This window comes from Chiloscyllium plagiosum, unplaced genomic scaffold (assembly GCF_037043375.1).
Source record: "Chiloscyllium plagiosum isolate Xiang-an unplaced genomic scaffold, Cpla_swu_hap1 HiC_scaffold_3, whole genome shotgun sequence".
Classification (NCBI taxonomy): Eukaryota; Metazoa; Chordata; class Chondrichthyes; order Orectolobiformes; family Hemiscylliidae; genus Chiloscyllium; species Chiloscyllium plagiosum.
Window position 1 is genome coordinate 48,518,659 of NW_028270141.1, and position 22,780 is coordinate 48,541,438.

The 22,780-nt window shown below is 42.2% G+C and overlaps 1 protein-coding gene across 1 annotated transcript in view; it reads right to left on the minus strand.

Moving 5' to 3' along the window:
- khdrbs2 (KH domain containing, RNA binding, signal transduction associated 2) overlaps positions 1 to 22,780 on the minus strand; it is a 547,070-nt gene that overhangs the window by 253,730 nt on the left and 270,560 nt on the right. The window contains exon 3 of the mRNA XM_043681416.2: positions 21,958 to 22,074. Within this exon, the coding sequence (XP_043537351.1) occupies positions 21,958 to 22,074 (117 nt within the window). The remainder of the gene's footprint in view (positions 1 to 21,957; positions 22,075 to 22,780) is intronic.

Genomic DNA, 22,780 nt, shown 5'->3' on the forward strand with positions numbered 1-22,780 from the left:
AATATACACTTTGAACTTAAACTTATCTCATCGTTGTACAGATCTGCCCATGTTGGATAGTGAACAACTTGGCACAACAGGTGTAAGGGCAAAAAGTGGTGGGCATGTCTTGACGTGGGTTAGCATGAATTGGCACTAAGTTGTCATTGGGTCTATAAAGGAGAATTGGCTGGATGTATGGACATAGATTGACATGGAGCATATGAGGGGTTATGACAGCGCAGGACGAGAAGGGGTGAATAGATCCTGGCGAGTGTGTGAAGGGGCAAAATGCGTGAGGCTTAGAGGGATATTTTAATTTTTATTCTTTTCTCAGCCCAGTCCAGCCCACAACCTTATCACCTCTGAGGTCACTTGCCTCAAGTTCTAATACAGTTTCCCCTGCCCAGACAGCCATTTTAAAAGCTGGGCTTGCAGAGCCAGGAATTCTTCCTATGTAACATGGATAAAAATTCAGGCTGAAAATAATTTGAAAATAACCCGGAGTCATTTTATTGAAAATTTATATTATAAAATTAGTTCACATGCCCTGCTGGGTCACACAAATTGTGATGTTCCTCAATCCTCTGTCAATTTTTTTGCATTTATGTAGAAATTTTAACAATATGGCTGGGCTCAGCTTTCCCAGTACTTTTCCAACTAATCTCCCATCATCCGTAAATGTGGACTTATCCAAAACTCTATTGTCCACATCCTAACTCTCAGCAAGTCCCACTCAGCCTAACGCCACATCAGAAACAAATGTTAAAATCCTCATCATTACTTTAAAAATGTCTTGCGGTGTTGCCATGCCCCTCCTGCTACTCATTCCTCCCCATCCACACCATGGTGAGCATGTATCTCTATAATAATCTCCTCTAGCTCTACAGCTTTTGGAACCCTCTGTGCTCCTCTAATTCTTCCCACTTACCCATGGCTGATTTCATTGCTCCACTACTGATGGCTATTGTAAAACCGGGTGGAACTCCCTCTCTACACCTTCCTGACTTGCCCTCTTTAGAACACTCTTTACAATCTACCTGTTTTGACCAAGTTATCCTGATATCACTTTGTGTGTTAAATAATATTTGATAAAGCTCCTGTGAGGCATATTGAGACTTTAAAAAGGTGCAATACAAATTCCAGATTAATGTTCAAGTGCCGTGCACAAAGCACCTTGTGCAGCCCTAGCTGAGCCACTCTCTTCATGCAGATTGAAGTGTGGAGCTCAGGAAATCTGTTTTAAAGCCATTCGGCATTTACAGCCTCTATTCTGGGACATGTCAAATAATTCCTTATGCAGACGAAGGCAAACAATGGTACATGCTCTCCAATTAGCAATGAGATGGTAACAGATGGTTTATTGAATCTGTAACAATCTGAAATAATATTACACTTCAAACGAATACAAGACCTGCAATCATTTGTTTCAAATATTTGAAGACAGAAAGAGTGTTTTATTGAAATCACAGACTAGTGTGCAAGCATTGACGCTTGGTTCAAAAACTCTGCACACAGCTCTCCAGAATTTCAAAAGACTTAAAAATAAATTGGTCCTCAATACTTATTGTGTTCTTCCTACCAACCTGTTGCCACTCAAAAGAGCTGATCTTACTATTAACGTTAAACTGTGGCTCAGTGGTAGCGCTTACTTCTGTGCCAGTAGATTGTCCTACACCAGGAATTTCAACTTGCGATCCAGGCTAGTAATTCAGTGTAGTAAGGAGAGTTTCCCGATCGAACAATAGATTTGTCCCTTAAGCCCTGTCCAATTTAAGGATCTTGTGGTATTATTTGGATGAACCATAGGGGAGCCTCCCTCACCAGTGTTCTGCGTAATGTTTTTCTCCCAATCAACATCACCAAAACAGATTATCTCATTGCTGTTTTGTGGGAGCTTGTTGTGCAAAGATTGATTGCTGCATCTCCTACATCCCTGCACTTGATAAATATAAGCTCTTTGTTTGGCTGCTCAATTTGGATGTTTCTGGGTACTATATAAATGTATGTTCTTCCTTTATTTCTTTGAGCTTGTGCAGAAAGTCAAAATGCTTGTGACAGCTACTGAAATTCATTGCAGAGTGAAATTAGTTACATCAAGACACTTATTGTCAATCACAGTCAAACATTTTTCCTTTTAGCCCTGATCACAAGCCACTCTTTTGTTATCTATACATTCGAATCTTTTTACTTTACCAAACATTTTCAATTCATTTTGTTGTTCTTCAGTTTTTTTTCTGAAATTATTCTGATTCCTCTGATCGTTATTCATCTGCCCTGCATTACACAACTGATCTCAGTCTGGTGAATTCAGTAAATCTAGCATTACTATACTTTGCTTTATCCATATCATTCTTAATCATGTAAACAGCAAAGATGCCTTATTGGAGATAGCTGAAGAGCCCATACTAATCAGAAGGAGCTTTAGGCATTCATCACTACCTTTGTCTTCTATTAGCAACCTAATTTTAATCCAGCTGGCTGCTTTGCCATTAGTTCCCAGCCTTTATCTTCTTTAAAAGCCTCAGTTACAGTACCTTATCAATGCCCTTTGAAAAGGACAAGCATCTTCTCTTCATTGGATATCATTCACTCGCTAATTCAGTTACTTCTTCAAAGCACTCTAATAAATCTATGAGACATGACTTAATGCTTTTAAAATGATGCTGTCTACTTGTTACTGTGAAAGACTGTTGACTGCAATCAGTGGCTATAGTCTAAAGTCTTGACGTTCCATCTACAATGGATCACATTATTTCATTTTCTACACCCTTCAAGTTAAGGCTTGGAAAAAAATCTACTTCCTCACAGTGGCAGGGGTAAAGCCTCATACTGCAAAGTAATCAGGCAGTTTAGTAAGGAAAGATTGATGGTAACATTTCTGATTGTCACACTGGTGTCTGCAGGAGCTTGCTGAATGAAAATTGGCTGCCCTGGATCCTACACTGAAACCGTGACTAAAAAAACGTTACTTGGGAGTGCCTTGGGATATCCTTAGACCATGCAAGTTGCTATAAAACTGTGATTGTCCTTCACATTCAATCAACCTAAGTGGTGAATACAGGAGAGAAGACTGCTGTAATTTTTGGATTTTGGATTTATGAACACCCAATTTACAAATGCTCGTATTTACGAATGCAACCTCATTAAGGATTATAATTTTCCAGATCTGACATACAAACATTTCATATATTTACAAAGAACCCGTTTATATTGTCCTGCACTGTGTTCAATCTTGTATACAAATCAATTTGTAAACAGACTCAAGAATTGAACCTTTCGTGACACAGGGACTGCCTGTGTTTTTAAGAACGTTTCCAATCTGTGAATCAGGGTGGTAGTAGCAGCTTGGCGAAATAATCATCTTTGAACAGAAGTGACAACCTTATTTTTGGGTTCTATGGATCTGTCGAACTATGTATAATAAGTTTAGAGAACACCCCTCAATTCCTGAATGCATATAAAACTGAAATGCTTTCCAAAATATGGAGGAGGCAATGGCCAAGTCATATTATCACTAAACCTTTAATCCAGAGAACCAGATTATGTTCTGGGGATTCGGGTTTGAATCCTGAAGGTGGAATTTGAATTCAATAGAAAAATAATTGGTTTTAAGACTCTGATGATGACCATAAATCCATTGTTGATTGTCAGAAAAACCCACCTGGTTCAGTAATATCCTTCAGGGTAGAAAACTGCTGTCCTTACCTGGTCTAGACACATGTGCCTCCAGACCCACAGTAATGTTGTTGACACTTAAGTGCTCCCCTCTGGGCAATAAATGCTAGCTTAGCCAGTGATGTCCACATACCATGAAAGAATAAAAAAAAAGTGAGTTAAATAAACTAGAGTTAAATACCCAGAGAAAGAGATCAATCTGAGACTGGTTCAGTTGAGAACAGGAGTGAGTCAAACAGTCAGGGCAGGCAGGGACAAGGTAGGACTAATAAATTGAACTGCATTTATTTCAATGCAAGGGGCCTAACGGGGAAGGCAGATAACTCAGGGCATGGTTAGGAACATGGGACTGGGATATCATAGCAATTACAGAAACATGGCTCAGAGATGGGCAGGACTGGCAGCTTAATGTTCCAGGATACAAATGCGACAGGAAGGATAGAAAGGGAGGCAAGAGAGGAGGGGGAGGGCAATTTTGATAAGGGATAGAATTACAGCTATGCTGAAGGAGGATATTCCTGGAAATATATCCAGGGAAGTTATTTGGGTGGAACTGAGAAATAAGAAAGGGATGATAACCTTATTGGGATTGTATTACAGACCTCCTAATGGTCAGAGGGAAATTGAGAAACAAACTTGTAAGGAGATCTCAGCTATCTCTAAGAATACTAGGGTGGTTATGGTAGGGGATTTTAACTTTCCAAACATCGACAGGGACTGCCATCGTGTTATACGTTTAGATGGAGAGGAATTTCTGAAGACAATTTTTCTGATTCAGTATGTGGATGTACCTACTAGAGAAGGTGCAAAACTTGACCTACTCTTGGGAAATAAGGCAGGGCAGGTGACTGAGGTGTCAGTGGAGGAGCACTTTGGGGCCAACGACCATAATTCTATTCGTTTTAAAATAGTGATGGAAAAGGATAGACCAGATCTTAAAGTTGAAGTTCTAAATTGGAGAAAGGCCAATTTTGATGGTATTAGGCAAGAACTTTCGAAAGCTGATTGGAGGCAGATGTTCGCAGGTAAAGGGATGGCTGGAAAATGGGAAGCCTTCAGAAATGAGATAACAAGAATCCAGAGAAAGTATATTCCTGTTAGGGTGAAAGGGAAGGCTGGTAGGTATAGGGAATGCTGGATGACTAAAGAAATTGAGGGCTTGGTTAAGAAAAAGGAGGAAGCATATGTCATGTATAGACAGGATAGATCGAGTGAATCCTTAGAAGAGTATAAAGGAACTAGGAGTATACTTGAGAGGGAAATCAGGAGGGCAAAAAGGGGACATGAGATAGTTTTGGCAAATAGAATTAAGGAAAATTCAAAGGGTTTTTACAAATATATTAAGGACAAAAGGGTAACTAGGGAAAGAATAGGGCCCCTCAAAGATCAGCAAGGCAGCCTTTGTGTGGAGCCACAGAAAATGGGTGAGATACTAAATGAATATTTTGCATCAGTATTTACTGTGGAAAAGGACATGGAAGATATAGACTGTTGGGAAATAGATGGTGACATCTTGCAAAATGTCCAGATTACAGAGGAGGAAGTGCTGGATGTCTTGAAATGGTTAAAGGTGAATAAATCCCCAGGACCTGATCAGGTGCACCCGAGAACTCTGTGGGAAGCTAGAGAAGTGATTGCTGGGCCTTTTGCTGAGATATTTGTATCATTGATAGTCACAGGTGAGGTGCCGCAAGACACCTTGCAAACGTGTGCCACTGTTTAAGAAGGGCTGTAAAGACAAGCCAGGGAACTATAGACCGGTGAGCTTGACCTCAGTGGTGGGCAAGTTGTTGGAGGGAATCCTGAGGGACAGGATGTACATGTATTTGGAAAGGCAAGGACTGATTCGGGATAATCAACTTGGCTTTGTGCGTGGGAAATCATGTCTCTCAAACTTGATTGAGTTTTTTGAAGACGTAACAAAGAGGATTGATGAGGGCAGAGCAGTAGATGTGATCTATATGGACTTCAGTAGACATTCGACAAGGTTCCCCATGGGAGACTGATTTGTAAGATTAGAGCTCAGGGAATACAGGGAGAACTAACCATTTGGATACAGAACTGGCTCAAAGATGGAAGACAGAGGGTGGTAGTGGAGGGTTGTTTTTCAGACTGGAGGCCTGTGACCAGTGGAATGCCACAAGGATCGGTGCTGGGTCCTCTACTTTTTGTCATTTACATAAATGATTTGGATGCGAGCGTAAGAGGTACAGTTAGTAAGTTTGCAGATGACACCAAAATTGGAGGTGTAGTGGACAGCGAAGAGGGTTACCTCAGATTACAACAGGATCTGGACGAGATGGACCAATGGGCTGAGAAGTGGCAAATGGAGTTTAATTCAGATAAATGAGAGGTGCTGCATTTTGGGAAAGCAAATCTTAGCAGGACTTATACACTTAATGGTAAGGTCCTAGGGAGTGTTGCTGAACAAAGAGACCTTGGAGTGCAGGTTCATAGCTCCTTGAAAGTAGAGTCGTAGGTAGATAGGATAGTGAAGAAGGCGTTTAGTATGCTTTCCTTTATTGGTCAGAGTATTGAGTACAGGAGTTGAGAGGTCATGTTGCGGCTGTACAGGACATTGGTTAGGCCACTGTTGGAATATTGCGTGCAATTCTGGTCTCCTTCCTATTGGAAAGATGTTGTGAAACTTGAAAGGGTTCAGAAAAGATTTACAAGGATGTTGCCAGGGTTGGAGGATCTGAGCTATAGGGAGAGGCTCAACAGGCTGGGGCTGTTTTCCCTGGAGCGGAGGCTGACGGGTGACCTTATAGAGATTTACAAAATTATGAGGGGCATAGATAGGATAAATAGACAAAGTCTTTTCCCTGGGGTTGGGGAGTCCAGAACTAGAGGGCACAGGTTTGGGGTGAGAAGGGAAAGATATAAAAGAGACCTAAGGAGCAACTTTTTCACGCAGAGGGTGGAACATGTAGGGAATGAGCTGCCAGAGGGTGTGGTGGAGGCTGGTACAATTGCAACATTTAAGAGGCATTTGGATGGGTATATGAATAGCAAGGGTTTGGAGGGATATGGGCCGGGTGTTGGCAGGTGGGACTAGATTGGGTTGGGATATCTGGTTGGCATGGACGGATTGGACTGAAGGGTCTGTTTCCATGCTGTACATCTCTATGACTCTATAACTGAGGATGGTCTTCCAAAACAGTCTGTGGCTGAACATATTTCAAACTTCACTATTCTATAAAGGGATTCACACACAATGTTCTTACTAAACAGATACCCACCATAGCAATGTTTTGAGTCCGTTTATTTGTGCTGATGAAAGTACTCAGATTCTAAAGCCCTTTGTGAACCTCAGGAAATCCTGGTCAGTACTCCATTCACAACTGAAATACTCCTGAAGTGCAGTCATTGTTGCAGTGTTGGAAAACTGGCAGCCAATAGTAGACAATACTTTTCGGTAAACAACAATGCAACAGATGACCAGATAACATATTGCAACGTTTACTGAAGGGTAAAACGTCTTCTTGTAATAGTGCCGTGTGATCCACATCAGAGGGCAGATGGAGCCTTGTTTTACCAATTTAGAAAGTTGCATCTCTGACAGTGCAGCACTCCCTCAATACTACATTGGAAGTCTGAGAGTAGGGATTTGGCAATTCTGTTTTTGAGTTGGAAGAGCCCATTATCTGTTGGCCCAAAAGGTTAGACTGAAAATCATTGAGCCACAGGAGTCTATCTGGAGGTTGCGAATTGTTGAAGCAGCTTGTCATATAAACTCAGATTCGAATCCTATCTGTTGTTAAGTATAGTTGAAAAACATGCCACAAATTTTCTTTGCAGCAGTGGGTTGTGAGTGAGCCTGACAAGTAACATTTTTCTACTTCTCTTTCTCCCTGGCTCAGCTGCCAGTTCTCTCTCTCTCGAGTTTTCACATATTGATCTGGCGTCATTAAGGGATTTGGCACACAGCAGCTAACAGTTTCTACATAATGGAAACTCATGCCGACAAATCAAACAAACCATCCGACCGTTAGATTTACTGCCTGCTTAACCTAATCATTAATTCTGTCCGGGCAATCTCCTTAATGAGAATTATATTAAGACTCTTACAAAGGGTGTGAAGATGATTAAACCTGTAATTTGAAAAGTCATATCTTTCTGCTTCTTCTGGGAGATTGTAAAGCTTCAGTAAACTGATTCTTAAAACAAATACTGTTTAAACTGTTTACCATCACTGCAGATGTAATTGGTAAGGGGTTGTCAGGAAAGGATAGGGCTTTTGGAAAATGCTTGTTTCCAAAGGTGCTTTCTTCAATTTCTGACAACCCTTCAGGCTAACGCTCTTGATATTTGACACGTTCCTGCAAATCGAAGGGCATTAACAAAGCAGAAGGCCTACTTTGTAGGATTGACCACAGCCAGCACCATCAGGCCCAGGCAACACATGCCGAAGTGAGTCTTTTGGCCAGGCCACCTGCCCATCTTCTGGTCAATGTTGCAGTGCTCCTCAGGGCCTTCTATTATCTGTGGACTCCATGCAGGTGGAAGTGCATTCTTAAAATCCAGCACCAAGTGTTAATTTAACACAGCTAGTTGTCTTTAATCTTGATTTAACTTCCAGCTGACTGCCAGAGAAAAGGGGCATTCACAAACCTGGAAACTCAATGACATAATCACCACGTTTAAGGAATGAGTGAAAAGAGCAGATACTATTTCCATGGTAACCCTTCAGATTCAGGAAATCAATATGGAGAAGATAAGAGGAAGATAGTAACCAATAATTAGTCCCTGTACTTGATCAAGTTCCTCTCTCTGGTAACTCTCTTCATCTGAAAGGATACAATTTAGAATTAAAGTTTTAGATGAAGAGGGAGGCAGAAGGCAGAAGACATTAGGCCGGATAGCCTTGGTCGTTGGTAAGATTTGAGAGTCCATTATTAAGGAGAATTTAGAAGTACATGGTAAAATAGGGCTGAATCAGCATGGCTTCATTAAAGGGAGGTCATAACTGAGAAATATCTTTGAACATTTGAAGAGGTAACGAGAAAGTTGACAAAGGAGAGCCAGTGGACATTATCCATTTGGATTTCCAGAAGGCCTTTGACAAGATGTCACACAGGAGGCTGCTAAATAAGGTAACAGCCCATGATGTTAGGGGCAAGGTCCTGGCATGGACAGATGATTCGCAGATAGTGAGAAGTGAGAATAAAGGGGTCTTTCTCAGGATGGCAGCCAGTGACTAGTGGAGTTCCACGGGTTCTGTGTTAGGACCTCAATTATTCATGTTATATATTAGCGATCTGGATGAAGGAACTGTGGCATTGTTGGATAGTTGGATGGACAAATAGTTTTCAGGAAGCTAGGAGGCTGCAGAAGAATTCAGACATGCTAGGGAAGTGGCAGATTGAATACAATGTGGGAATATGTGAGGTTGTGCTCCTTGTGGGAAGAACAGAGATGTAGACTAGTTTCTAAATGGGAAAATGCTTTGGAAATCTGAAGCACAAAGGAACTTAGGAGTGCTAGTTTAGATTTTCTTGAGGATAATATGCAGGTTCAGTCATGTGAGCACTCATTTCAAGAGGGCATGAATACAAAAGCATTGCTGAGGCTGTATAAAGCTTTGGTCAGACTGCATTTGGAATATTGTGAGCAGTTTTGGGTACCATATATAAAGCAGCATATGCTGGATTTGTAGGTGACCCAGCGAAGTTTAGAACATAGAACGTTACAGTGCAGTACAGGCTCGATGTGTAACCAATCCGAAGCCTATCTATCCTAAACTATTCCATTTTCATCCATATGTTTATCCAGTGACCATTTCAATGCCCTTAACGTTGGTGAGTTTACTATAGTTGCAGGCAGGGCGTTTTAAACTACTACTTTCCGAGTAAAGAAACTACCTCTGACATCTGCCCTATATCTATCACCCCTCAATTTAAAGTTATGCCTCCTCATGCTAGCCATCACCATTCAAGGAAAGAGGTTCTCACTGTCCACCCTATCTAACCCTCTGATTATCTTATATGTCTCAAGTCACCTCTCAACCTTTTTCTCTCTATCAAAAACAGCCTCAACTCCCTCAGCCTTTCCTCACAAGAGCTTCCCTCCATACCAGGCAACATCCTAGTAAATCTCTTCTGCACCCTTTTGAAAGCTTCCACATCCTTCCTATAATGCGGTGACCAGAACTGTACACAATACTCCAAGAGAGGTCGCACCAGAGTTTTGTACAGCTGCAGTATGACCTTGTGGCTCTGAAAACCAATCACTCTACCAATAAAAGCTAACACGCCGCATGCCTTCTTAACAACCCTATCAACCTGGGTGGCAACTTTCAGGGATGTACATGGACACCAAGATCTCTCTGCTCATCTATACCACCAAGAATCTTACCATTAGCCTAGTACTCTTCATTCCTGTCACTCCTTCTAAAGTGAATTACCTCACACTTTTGTGCATTAAACTCCATTTGCTACCTTGCAGCCCAGCTCTGCTGCATATCTTTGTCCCTCTGTGACTTGCAATATCCTTCAGCACTATCCACAACTCCACCGACCTTAATGTCATGTGCAAATTTACTAACCCATCCTTCTACACCCTCATCTCGGTCATTTATAAAAATGACAAACAGCAGTGGACTCAAAACAGATCCTTGTGGTACACCGCTAGTAACTGAACTCCGGGATGAACATTTCCCATCAACCACCACCCTCTGTCTTCTTTCAGCGAGCCAATTTCTGATCCAAACCACTAAATCACCCTCAATCCCATGCTTCCGTATTTTCTGTAATTGGGAACCTTACTGAAATCCATATAAAGCACATCAACTGCTTTACCCTCATCCACCTGTTTGGCCACCATCTTAAAGAACTCAATAAGGTTTGTGAGGCATGACCTACCCTTCACAAAATTGTGTTGATTATCCCTAATCAACTTATTCCTCTCTAGATGATTATAAATCTTCTCTCTTATAACCTTTTCCAACACTTTACCCACAACTGAAGGAAGGCTCAATGGTCTATAATCACCAGGGTTGTCTACACTCCCCTTCTTGAACAAAGGGACATTTGCTATCCTCCAGTCTTCTGGCACTATATCTGTAGACCTGCCTCAGCCTCAGAGTGAAGGGATGACTGAGATGAAGAGGAATTGCTTCAGCCAGGTGGTGGTTAAACCATGGAAATCATTGTCACGGAATGTAGTGGAGGCCAAGTCATTAAGTGTATTTAAGGCAGAGATTGATACATCCTTGATTATGCGGTTATGAGGAAAAGGCAAGAGAATGAGGTTGAGAAACATGTCAGCCATGATTGAATGGTGCAGTAGACTTGATGGGCTGAATGGCCTAATTCTGTTCTTATATTCTATGGTATTATGATCTAAGGTCGGGAATAAGGCAAAGATAAAAGGGAAAAGGAAAATGTGGGGGAGAAATGCAAAAGAGAAAGACCAACAAGCATTTTAAAAATTAATTCACAGGATAAAGGTATCACTGGCTGGCCAGCATTTATTGCCCATTCCTTATTGCCCAGAGGGTAGTTAAGAATCAACCACATTGCTGTGGATCTGGAGTCACATGCAGGTCAGGCCAGGTAAGGTTGGCATTTTCCTTCCCTTAAGGGTTTTTCCAGCAATCAAGAATGGATTCATAGTCATCATTAGACTCTTAATACCAGTCAAATTCCAACATCTGCCATGGCGGGACTCAAACCTGGATCCTCAGAACTTTACCTGGCCTCCGGAGTAACAATCCAAAAATAATACACTAGACTGTTGCCTCCCCACTGACAGGAGTTGACAGAAACTCCTCATTACACTTTACCTTCATTCCTTTGCAGGCTGCTCTACAACATAAACAAAGGATGGTGGCCAGGATTAATGTCTTACCCAAAATCCAGCAGGCAGACTCCTCAGGTGATATGGTTACCCAAGGGCATGTTAGACGAGAACTTATAAAATGCAGTGTTGAATTTACTGCTCTTGGTGGATAATATACAGTACATAAGTCGGCCATTCAGTCTATCGTACCTGTGGCTAGACATTTGAAAGAGCCAGGCAATTAGTCCCACTCCTGTGCTCTTCCTTCATAACCATGCTAGTTTTTCTATTTCAAATATTTATTCCAAATCCTTTCTGGAAGTTATTCTTAAATCTGTTTCTACTAGCCACTCAGACTCTGCATCACACATCATAAGACGTTACTGTGTAAAAGCATTGATCGTCAACTCCTTGCAAGTTCTTTTACTAACTATTTTACATCTCTGTATCCTATTATCAATTAGCCTGTCGGTGGGAATGGTTTCCCCCCATCCAATTGCTGCAGTATTTCTGCTGCAAGGCAAACATTCTCAGGGCTTTCTCTAGTCTCTGTGCAAAAAAATGCAACTCCTCATGGCTTGGGTTCATAGACTAGAATCATAGAATCCCTGCAGTGTGAAAGTAGGCAATTTGGCCCATCAGGTCCACATGGACCCTCCAAAGAACATCCCACCCACACCCATATCCCCACAATCCTGCATTTCCCATGGCTAATCCACCTTGTCTGCACATCCTTGGATGTTATGGCCAATTTAGCTTGGCCAGTCTACCTAAGCTGCACACCTTTGGACTGTGGGAGGAAACCGGAGCACGCAGAGAAGCCCATGCAGACACGGGGAGAATTCCTGAAGAAGGACTCATGCCAGAAACGTCGATTCTCCTGCTCCTTGGATGCTGCCAGACCTGCTGCGCTTTTCCGGCAACACATTTTTAGCTCTGATCTCCAGCATCTGCAGTCCTCACTTTCTCCTCATAACACTTAAGAACAGGAATTAGACCATTTGGCACATCCAGTCTGCTCCGTCATTCGATCATGGCTGATAGGTTTTTCAACCCCATTTTCCTACTTTCTCCTCATAACCTTTGATCCTCTTGGCAATCCAAGAATTTATCTATCTGCTTTAAATATACTCAATGATCTGGCCTTCTGTGACAATGAATTCCACATTCTCTGGCTAAGGAAGTTTTCCTTACCTCTGTTCTAAAGGGTCTTCCCTTCACTCTGAGGCTGTGCCCTCGGGTCCTCACTTCTCCTGCCAGTGGAAACATCTTCGCAACATCCATTCTGTCCAGGCCATTCAGTAGTCTGTAAGTTTCAATCAGATCCCCCTTCATCCTTCTAAACTCAAACGAGTATTGTCCCAGAGTCCTCAGATGTTCCTCATATGCTAAAAGCTTTTCATTCCTCGGATCATTCTCGTGAACCTCCTTTGGATCTACTCCAGGGCTAATACATCCTTCCTGAGGTATATGGCACAAAATTGCTCCCGATACTGTAAATGTGGTCCGACAAGAGCCTTATAAAGCCTCAGAAGTACATCCCTGCTATTATATTCCAGTCCTCTCAAGATAAATGACAACAGTGGTTAGCACTGCTGCCTTGCAGCGCCAGAGACCCGGGTTCAATTCCCGCCTCAGGCGACTGACTGTGTGGAGTTTGCACATTCTCCCCGTGTCTGCGTGGGTTTCCTCCGGGTGCTCCGGTTTCCTCCCACAGTCCAAAGATGTGCAGGTCAGGTGAATTGGCCATGCTAAATTGCCCGTAGTGTTAGGTAAGGGGTAGATGTAGGGGTATAGGTGGGTTGCGCTTCGGCGGGGCGGTGTGGACTTGTTGGGCCGAAGGGTCTGTTTCCACACTGTAAGTAATCTAATCTAATTATATTTGCCTTCCCAACTACCAACTCAACCTACAAGTTTAGATTGACTGAAACCTGCACTAGGACTCTCAAGTCCCTTTGCACTTCTGATTTCTGAATTTTCTCCCCATTTAGAAAATAGTCCATGTCTCTATTCTTCTTATCAAAGTGCATGACCTCACACTTTCCCACGGAATATTTCTTTGCCCGCTCTCCTGATCTGCCTCAACCTTTCTGTAGCCTCCCAGCCTCCTCAACTCTACCTGTCCCTCCACATATCTTTGTATCATCTTCAAACTTAGCCAAAATGCCCTCAGTACCTTCATCCAGTTCATTAATGTATAAAGTGAAAAGTTGTGGTTCCAACACTGACCCTTGTGGGACACCACTCGTTACTGGATTCCATCCTGAGAATGACTTGTTTATCCCCACTCTTTGCCGTCTGCCAGATAGCCAGTCTTCTACCTATACTAGTACCTTATCTCTGACACCATGAGCCCTCATCTTACTCAGCAGCTTCCTGTGCAGCACCTTATCAAAGGCCTTCTGGGAGTTCAATTAGATAATTTCCATTGGCTCTCCTTGGTCTAACCTGCTTGTTACTTCCTCAAAGAATTCTAACAGATTTGTCAGGCATGATTTCCCTTTGATAAAACCTTGCTAATTTTGCACTATTTTACCATGTATTTCCAAGTATTCAGATACCTCATCCTTCACAACTGACTCCAAAATCTTGCCAACCACTAAGGTCAGGCTAATCGGCCTATAATTTCCAGTCTTTTGCTTTACTCCCTTGTTAAACAGGGTGGTTACATTAACGATTTACCAGTCCTCTGGGACCCTCCCTGACTCCAGTGATGCCTGAAAGATCAGTACTATCCAGTATCACTTCAGCTATCTCCTTCAGAACTCTAGGTTGCAGTCCTAAAGGTGATTTATTCACTTTCAGACCTTTCAGTTTTTCTAGCACCTTCTCCTTGGTGATGGCCACCATACTCATCTCTGCTTCCCCAACTCTCTTGAATTTTTGGGATATCATATATGCCTTCTACCATGAAGATTGACACAAAGTACTTATTCAGTTCCTCAGCCATTTCTTTGTTCCTCAATACTACTTCTCCACTTTTGCCTCTTTTTGCCCTTAATACATCTAAAGAAACTCTTTCAATCTTTCCTAATATTACTGACTAGCTGAACCTCAATTAATCTTCTCCTTCCTTATTTCTTTCTGTTGTCCTCTGCTGGTCTTTGTAGGCCTCCCAATCCTCTGGATTCCCACTGCCCTTCATCACATTATATGCTTTCTCTTTTGCTTTGATGCTGTCCCTCACTTCCCTGGTCAGCCATGGTTGCCTGATCCTTCCTTTAGTATGAATTTTCACTGCTTCTCTTTAATTGCTCCCAGAAAGTCCTGCCATTGCTGTTCCAATATTTTTCCTGCTAGGATCCTCTCCTAGTCAATTCTGGTAAGTTCCTCCCTTATGCCTCTGTAGTTGCCTTTACTCAACAGTAATACCGTTACATCAAATTCCACCTTCCACCTCTCAAATTGCAGAGTACATTCTATCATTTTATAGTCACTACCTCCTCAGGCCTCCTTCACCTTAAGCTCCCTTATCAAGTCTGCCTCATTGTATAACAATAAATCCAGAATTGCCTGTTCCCTAGTGGACTCCACCACAAGCTGCTCCAAAAAACCATCTTGTAGATATTGCACAAATTCCTTTTTTTGCAATCTACTACCAACATGATTTTCCCAGTCCACCTCGATATTGAAATTCCCCCATGATCACTGTAACCTTGCCTTTCTTACACATCTTTTCTATCTCTTGGTGTACCTTATGCCCCAAATTCTGACTACTGTTTGAAGGCTTGTTGATAATTCCCAACACAGTTTTTTTAACCTTTGCGCGTCCTCAACTCTACCCACACAGATTCTACATTATCTGATTCTACACTTCATTTACTGCTATTGATTTAGTTTTATTTTTTATTAACAAGACAACCCCACACCTTCTGCCAACCTGCCTATCTTTTCGATAGGATGTATATCCTTGGATATTTAGCTCCCAGCCCTGATCCCCTCGCAACCCCATCTCCGTGATGCCCACCACATTATGACTGCAAATTTCGAACTATGTCAAAAGCTCATTCACTTTATTTCATCTGGTCTGGTTCAAGAAAGAGATGCCTTTGGTTTGTTTGGATAGAGTCAAACTCCAATGTTTGTTTGTCTCCTTGATATGCTACTATACAGACCCAAACTGCATTTGTGACAATACACATGTATATATTTTAGGAGTAAAGTCAATTCTGAAATAAAAAAAACTTGCAGTGAGGAAGAAAATTCTAGAATTTGTACATAGCCGGATGCCAATAAACCTACATTTGGTTCATTATGTAAAGTGGACACCAGGACAGTGTCTGGTAAAAGAAAAACTTTGCTTTGAAGAGTCTTGCACAGGTATAGTTTTGAAATGGTTCCAAGGAACTGTTTTAAGGCTCCTGCAACATGTTGAAATAGCACAGGAATTACAATAACTTTCCAGCATAGTAACAGGCCAATCAACACCAATAGCTTATGTTGGTGTTGAGGCTCCATATACGAGTCTTCACCCACTCCTTTTTCATCTAACCCTATCAGCATACCCCCAGCTTCCTCTAAAGTGTATCCAAGTCATTCACTTTAACAATTCCTTACAATAATGCATTGCACTATCACCCCACTCCCTGACTGAAGGTGTTTCTCCTCAATTCCCAACTGGATGTGAGAATGACAGCCTCATGGTCAGAAGCTCTGATTCAAAGGAGAGGGAATGGACACTCTGCAGGCTGGAGTAACAGAGGAACAAGAATTGGCCATTCAATTCCTCAAGCCCATTCTGCCAAAATAGTTTGACAATGCAAGAGCATTTGTATTGACTTTACAAGCAACAGTGGCAATGCCATTGAAGAAAGAACCAGGGCCAACTATTACATAGAACATAGAAGAATACAGCGCAGTACAGGCCCTTTGGCCCTCGATGTTGCGTCGATCCAAGCCCACCTAACCTATACTAACCCACTATCCTCCATATACCTATCCAATGCCCGCTTAAATGCCCATAATGAGGGAGAGTCCACCACTGCTACTGGCAGGGCATTCCATGAACTTACGACTCGCTGAGTGAAGAACCTACCCCTAACTTCAGTCCTATATCTACCCCCCCTTAATTTAAAGCTATGCCCCCTTGTAATACCCAACTCCATACGCGGGAAAAGGTTCACACTGTCAACCCTATCTAACCCCCTAATCATCTTGTACACCTCAATCAAGTCACCCCTAAACCTTCTTTTCTCTAATGAAAACAGCCCCAAGTGTCTCAGTCTTTCCTCATACGATCTTCCTTCCATACCAGGCAACATCCTGGTAAACCTCCTCTGCACCCGTTCCAGTGCCTCCACATCCTTCCTATAGTATGGCGACCAAAACTGCACACAATATTCCAGATGCGGCCGCACCAGAGTCTTATACAACTGCATCATGACCTCAGGACTCCGGAACTCAATTCCTCTACCAATAAAAGCCAGTACGCCATATGCCTTCCTCACCGCACTATTTACCTGGGTGGCAACTTTCAGAGATCTGTGTACATGGACACCAAGATCCCTCTGCTCATCCACACTACCAAGTATCCGACCATTAGCCCAGTACCCCATCTTTTTGTTATTCTTCCCAAAGTGAATCACCTCACACTTAGCTACATTGAATTCCATTTGCCACCTTTCTGCCCAGCTCTGCAGCTTCTCTATATCCTGCTGTAACCTGCCACATCCTTCCTCACTGTCAACAACTCCTCCGACTTTCGTATCATCCGCAAACTTGCTCACCCAACCTTCTAACCCCTCTTCCAGGTCATTTATAAAAATGACAAACAGCAATGGACCCAAAACAGATCCTTGCGGAACACCGCTAGTGACGGCACACCATGAAGAAACTTTGCCATCAACTACTACCCTCTGTCTTCTTCCATCCAGCCAATTCCTAATCCAAACCTCCAACTCACCCTCAATGCCATATCTCCGTATTTTCTGCAGTAGCCTACCATGGGGAACCTTATCAAACGCCTTACTAAAATCCATATATACCACATCTACCGCTTTCCCCTCATCAACCTCCTTCGTCACCTTTTCAAAGAATTACTGATGGTGCTTATAGTCATTGGGAGGAACTTTGACTTGGTGTGATAGTGTAAAGTAACCAATAGCAAACTTCCAGTTTCATTGATATTTCTCCCAATTAACTTCACTGAATATTAAAAACTGGATGGAATGTCTAATGGTTTCTTATTTTGGAGTTTACATAATAGCACAAAATCAAATGATCTTTGATAGCTCTCCATCCAACAAGTTTCATATCACAGACATCAGCACTACTGTTAGTGACAAACTCAATGTGAAAGGAATGAAATACAATCTACATGAAAACAGATATGAGGAGTTCATGGGGCCACTGGAGTTGTGATGTGTGCACAGATGTATAACCTGATTACTTTGATCCTGTGACTTGCAAGATCAATGCTTAATAATAAGCTGGTTTAACTGTGAAGCTTATCTTTTTTTCTAACTTCAGCAGATAGTCTTCAAAAATGAATTTGTCACCTCTTTAAAATAATGCGGGAGAATTTTAATCCCTCCAAAAACCAGGTGAGGCTTGTCTTGGTGGGTGATTTTGGCAGTGGGTGGTGGGGGGGGGTGAAGAAGGGGAGAGGTGGGGTTGGCTTTGTGTGTTAAAAAGTATGAATTTGTACCCTGCTCAATCTCCTTCCAGCTTTAATAGTGGTAGGCAGGGCTGGTAGGATGTCACCAATCCAATCCAATCCAAGGAAGAGGCTTGCCACTTTAAATGTCAGACCGAGACTGTATGACTAATGTTTTATTTACAGTGGGAGAATTGAATTTAACTGTGCGCCTGGCAGACGATGGCATCTAGCTCTATTGAAGGAAGACCAGTAAAACTGAGAATGATAATACAGGTCACAAGGCAGTTCCATTTTCAAGTATAAAAGATGCATTTGCCTCATTTTCCAGTTCTACTGGTTTTTCCACTGTACATTAAGAGGTCCAATGTGGCATTCTGGACATTGTCCCTTTTCAATAATATGACCACACCCTCCACCCACGTCTCTCACCCCCTCCCTAACCCTGACAACTCCACAGGCCTCTCTGATCTTTTCCTGCTCTCCCCAGCCCAATGCCTTTGACCTTGCCCTAGAACCTCCAATCTCTCCCTCCTTGGGCCTCTCTGTGCCTGGAGGGGTCTGAAAGGGCTAATCTAGTAAACATCATCCATTATAGTTATCTCATGAGCGTCCAGTAAAAGTTCAAAATAGGATCCCAGAGGAGACAGACCAAATGCTAGATGCCCCCAAGTGTATAGTAATTTGGAACCTATTCTTATAACTTGTAAGTAAAGATGCAATAAACTAGATAGCATGTACTTGACAAGATAACCTGCAAGCCCCTAAAAACCTACACACTTAGATTCAGTTGGCAGCATGCAACAGCCTCCAATTTCTTCTCCAATGCCTCCGAGACCCCATACGCTCACCACACTACAGGATGCTGACATACTAATTTTGCTGGCTCCTCTGATTTTCACAATGTGTGGGGGAACTCGACATCCAGCCTCACTGATGCTCTACTCGACTCCCACTTTCACTTAGTCAGGTGTTTTAAAGTCCAGTCATGGAATAGAACAGCATAGGAGGACACCATTCTGCCCATCAAGTTTTTGCTGGCTCTTTCACAGAGCATCAATTTCATTCCAAACCTCATCTTCCCTCAGGACTCACTGGAAGGAACTCATATTCTCTGCAGTACTCAGGTCCTACAATCCTCTGCTTAATCCCTGGCTGACATTACTCTGAGCTAAATTCTAATGTACACAAATGTCATCAATTTGGGATGTTTCTTCAGTTTCTCAGAATTTCATGCAATATATTAACACTGTGGGAGACAGGATCCAAGGAAAAGGATTAGGAAAATGTCTGTGCGATTTGGAGTCCCAGCAGGAAGCAGCATTTGTAATGAATTTAGCTCAGGTGATCAGAGTTTTGCAGCATGCTATTTGCTGAACGGACTATGAGCTTATGGCAATTCCCATTGAGAAACACTGTAATGCTGAATCACTCCTTATTTTCTGTTAAAAAAACTACATACAGAGTAATCCGGAACCTAACATCTGGAACTATTGAAGAACATTTCATAGGAGACATGACCGTGACAAATTAAATTGTTGAATGTCAGTTATTCATGGAATTGAAGACTGATTTTCCTTTTTTTAAAGTCGACGCACTTCAGAAAATCCTTTTAAACAACTTTAAAGAAATGTGTGAAAACACCTTTTTGTATCCAAGTCACTTCTGACGTTTGCAATTCCTCAGATATAGAATTGTCAGAGCACTACAATAAAACTAGAACTTGGAAGCTTTTCTCCTGGATGAGGCAATCGAATTCCTACATGCTTCTAATTGAACGTCAGAAAATCCAAACTTAGTAAGAAGCACGGTGGCACAGTGGTTAGCATTGCTGCCTCACAGCGCCAGAGACCCGGGTTCAGTTCCCGCCTCAGGCGACTGTCTGTGTGGAGTTTGCACATTCTCCCCGTGTCTGCGTGGGTTTCCTCCGGGTGCTCCGGTTTCCTCCCACAATCCAAAAATGTGCAGGTTAGGTGAATTGGCCATGCTAAATTGCCCGTAGTGTTAGATGTAGGGGTAGGGGTATGGGTATGGGTGGGTGCGCTTCGGCGGGTCGGTGTGGACTGGTTGGGCTGAAGGGCCTGTTTCCACACTGTAAGTAATCTAATCTAATCTACGTTTTGGAAAATGAGGATCACATTCACAAACACCCAGCACTGCGAGGTAGCATCCTAATGTTGTTACATAAAAACAAGGTACTGGAGAAAATCAGCACCTCTCATAACAGCTGTGAAGAGATGGAGTCAATGTTTCAAGTTCAGTTTGACACTTTTTCAGAACCGAAAGGGGCAGGAAAAGTGTAAGTTTGTTATGTCACTCAAAGACGAGGAAGGAGGAGCAAATGGAACAGATGGCAAAGTTGTCTCAAAGCAAAAGGCAAAGGGAGTGGTCGAGGAGAGGTATATAGGTGAAATGTAGAAATTAATGATAGGAATTAATAGCAGAAAATAGGTCCACTCTACTGAGAGCAAATTCAAGCCAACAAGACACTGATTCTTCTTTGTCTTCCTTGACTTCACTGTTTCCATGACTAAGGATAGGCTGCCCTCCAATATTTAGTACACACTCATCAACTCCCACAGTTACCTAGACTAAGCCTCCTCAAATTCCACTTCCTTTAAAGATTCCACACCATTCTTCCAGTTTCTCCACCTCGGTCACATCTGTTCAAATGATGCCTCCTTCCATGTGTTCTTCCAATATGTTGTCCTTTCTCCCCAACCAAGGACTGTTTCCTCTGCCCCACTGTGGCTGAAAAGGCCCCCAGCAGCTTGGGTGACCATTTTGTGGAACACCTCGTTCTCTCTCTCTGTAAGAATAACCTTGACTTTCCAGTTAAGAGTACCTTCTTATCTAATGTTTCTGTGCTAGATCTACTATAGTGTTCCAGCGAAACCCAGCAAACTTTATTATTTTTCACTTAGACAATTTGCAACCTTGAGAACTCAACGCTGACTATAGACTGTTATGGACCAGGCCAGACCCCCTCAAAGCATTTCAACTAGGTATCCAGACTCTAACGTTTCTAATTATTTTAAGCAGATGTAAGGTGGATATTTCAGGAGTGACACAGTTGGTCAAACCACTCAGTTTTATAAACAGGATTTATTTACACACTACCAAACAAAACATGAACAAAAGAGAACAGAATATAGAATAACAATCTATTTGAAAACCCAACTGACTCTGTCGCAACTTAATGATGCTGTTCCAATTTCCTGCAACATCCTCAGAAACATCCCTTTGGCAAAAAAGGTAAAATCAAACTCAGGTTCTTACAGGTGAGATGTCAGAGAGAGAGAGTCAGCCAGAAAATCTCGAGTCAGGGAGCTTTCATTGACTGGAGACTTCAAACTAAACCAAACTAATAAAACACCTGAGCTGGGAGAACTGGCCACTTCCTTTTCATTGTACAACTGTTCTTTAAAAATCCCTAAGGCCTCCTCTGATTATTGACTTAGGTAGTATTTGTTAGCCATTATTAAAGTAGCCAATTCAGACATATCGGCATTGCTGCCTTTATGACCCCTCTCAAAAAAAGATCAAAATAACCTTGTTAAAGGGGCAGCATCATCACAGGACTCTGACTCCTATTTTGATCGGCATTGTCCCTCTCCCCATATCTTGATTTCATGGGCTGGCTCTCACCTTAACAGACTTATTTTTGCCCTTCACATTAGTTTTGTTTCTCTATCTTTCGTCCACTACTATTATACATTATACACTACATTTGCTCTGGGCACCATTACCATCTGTGCCACTTGCTCTTCCTTGCTCCCTGCATTTCATCTGCATGAAAAATTTTCACATTTCTAGCTCTACTTCAGTTCTGAGGAAGTTTCACTCGACTGAAAGTTTTGCTGAATTTGCCCAGTACTTTCTCCAGTATTTGTGGTACTGAGCTTTTATACAGATGTTCTTACCTTGGCTTTGTCCCTCATAGATCCTTTGCCCAAGATGGACATTTTTGCGCCTGTTTCTTCCTGTAACCTCTTTAGCGAATTACCTCGTGGTCCGAGCAACTTCCCCACAAAATTGAACTATGGAAAGAGAAATAATCCAGTTAAAGGGTCTGTTTTCACATGCAGCCAGGTCTTCACTGCAAAACTCAAGAGAATTTTAAACATCAGCTTGCAACATCTACAAAGCTCGTTACATTCACTCGAATCTTTCTTGCAAAGCTTGCATTTATTGTCTTTCTTTAACTGCCTCAGAGAGAAACCAGCTTCTTGAGCATATCCTAGAGGAAAAAAAAAAGCTCCTTAAAAAGGTAATATTTAGAAGTGAATATGCTGGTCATTCTGCTCGTCCATGTTGAAGCATACAAGATGGAATGGAGCAATACATCGCTTGTGTCAGTTTTCCTGATTTTGTCCTTCTGGAGTGGTGATCCATTTGATGACAGCACACCTGCAATGCTGAGAGGACAGGAGTTCTACTTTACCTTCTATCACCTTTTGACTGCTCATCCCTCAGCTTTCATTGCTTACCTCCAATCCCAATCGTTTGACTCTCAGGCAAGGTTACATGCTTTGGCATCTCTGTTGGTTGTACTTAGCCACCCTTCTTCATAGGAAGGCCCCTGTAATTGTTGGCAGACTTTGGCCAACCAAAGGTAGTATCACAATTGCAACCTCTGCCTACTGAAAAATTTGGAAGAAATGAGCTGGTGGAACCTTCATGAAATACTTCCTCCAACTCCATTCTTTATCCCAGGGATACTAAGGTTTACTGTATAATACAGAG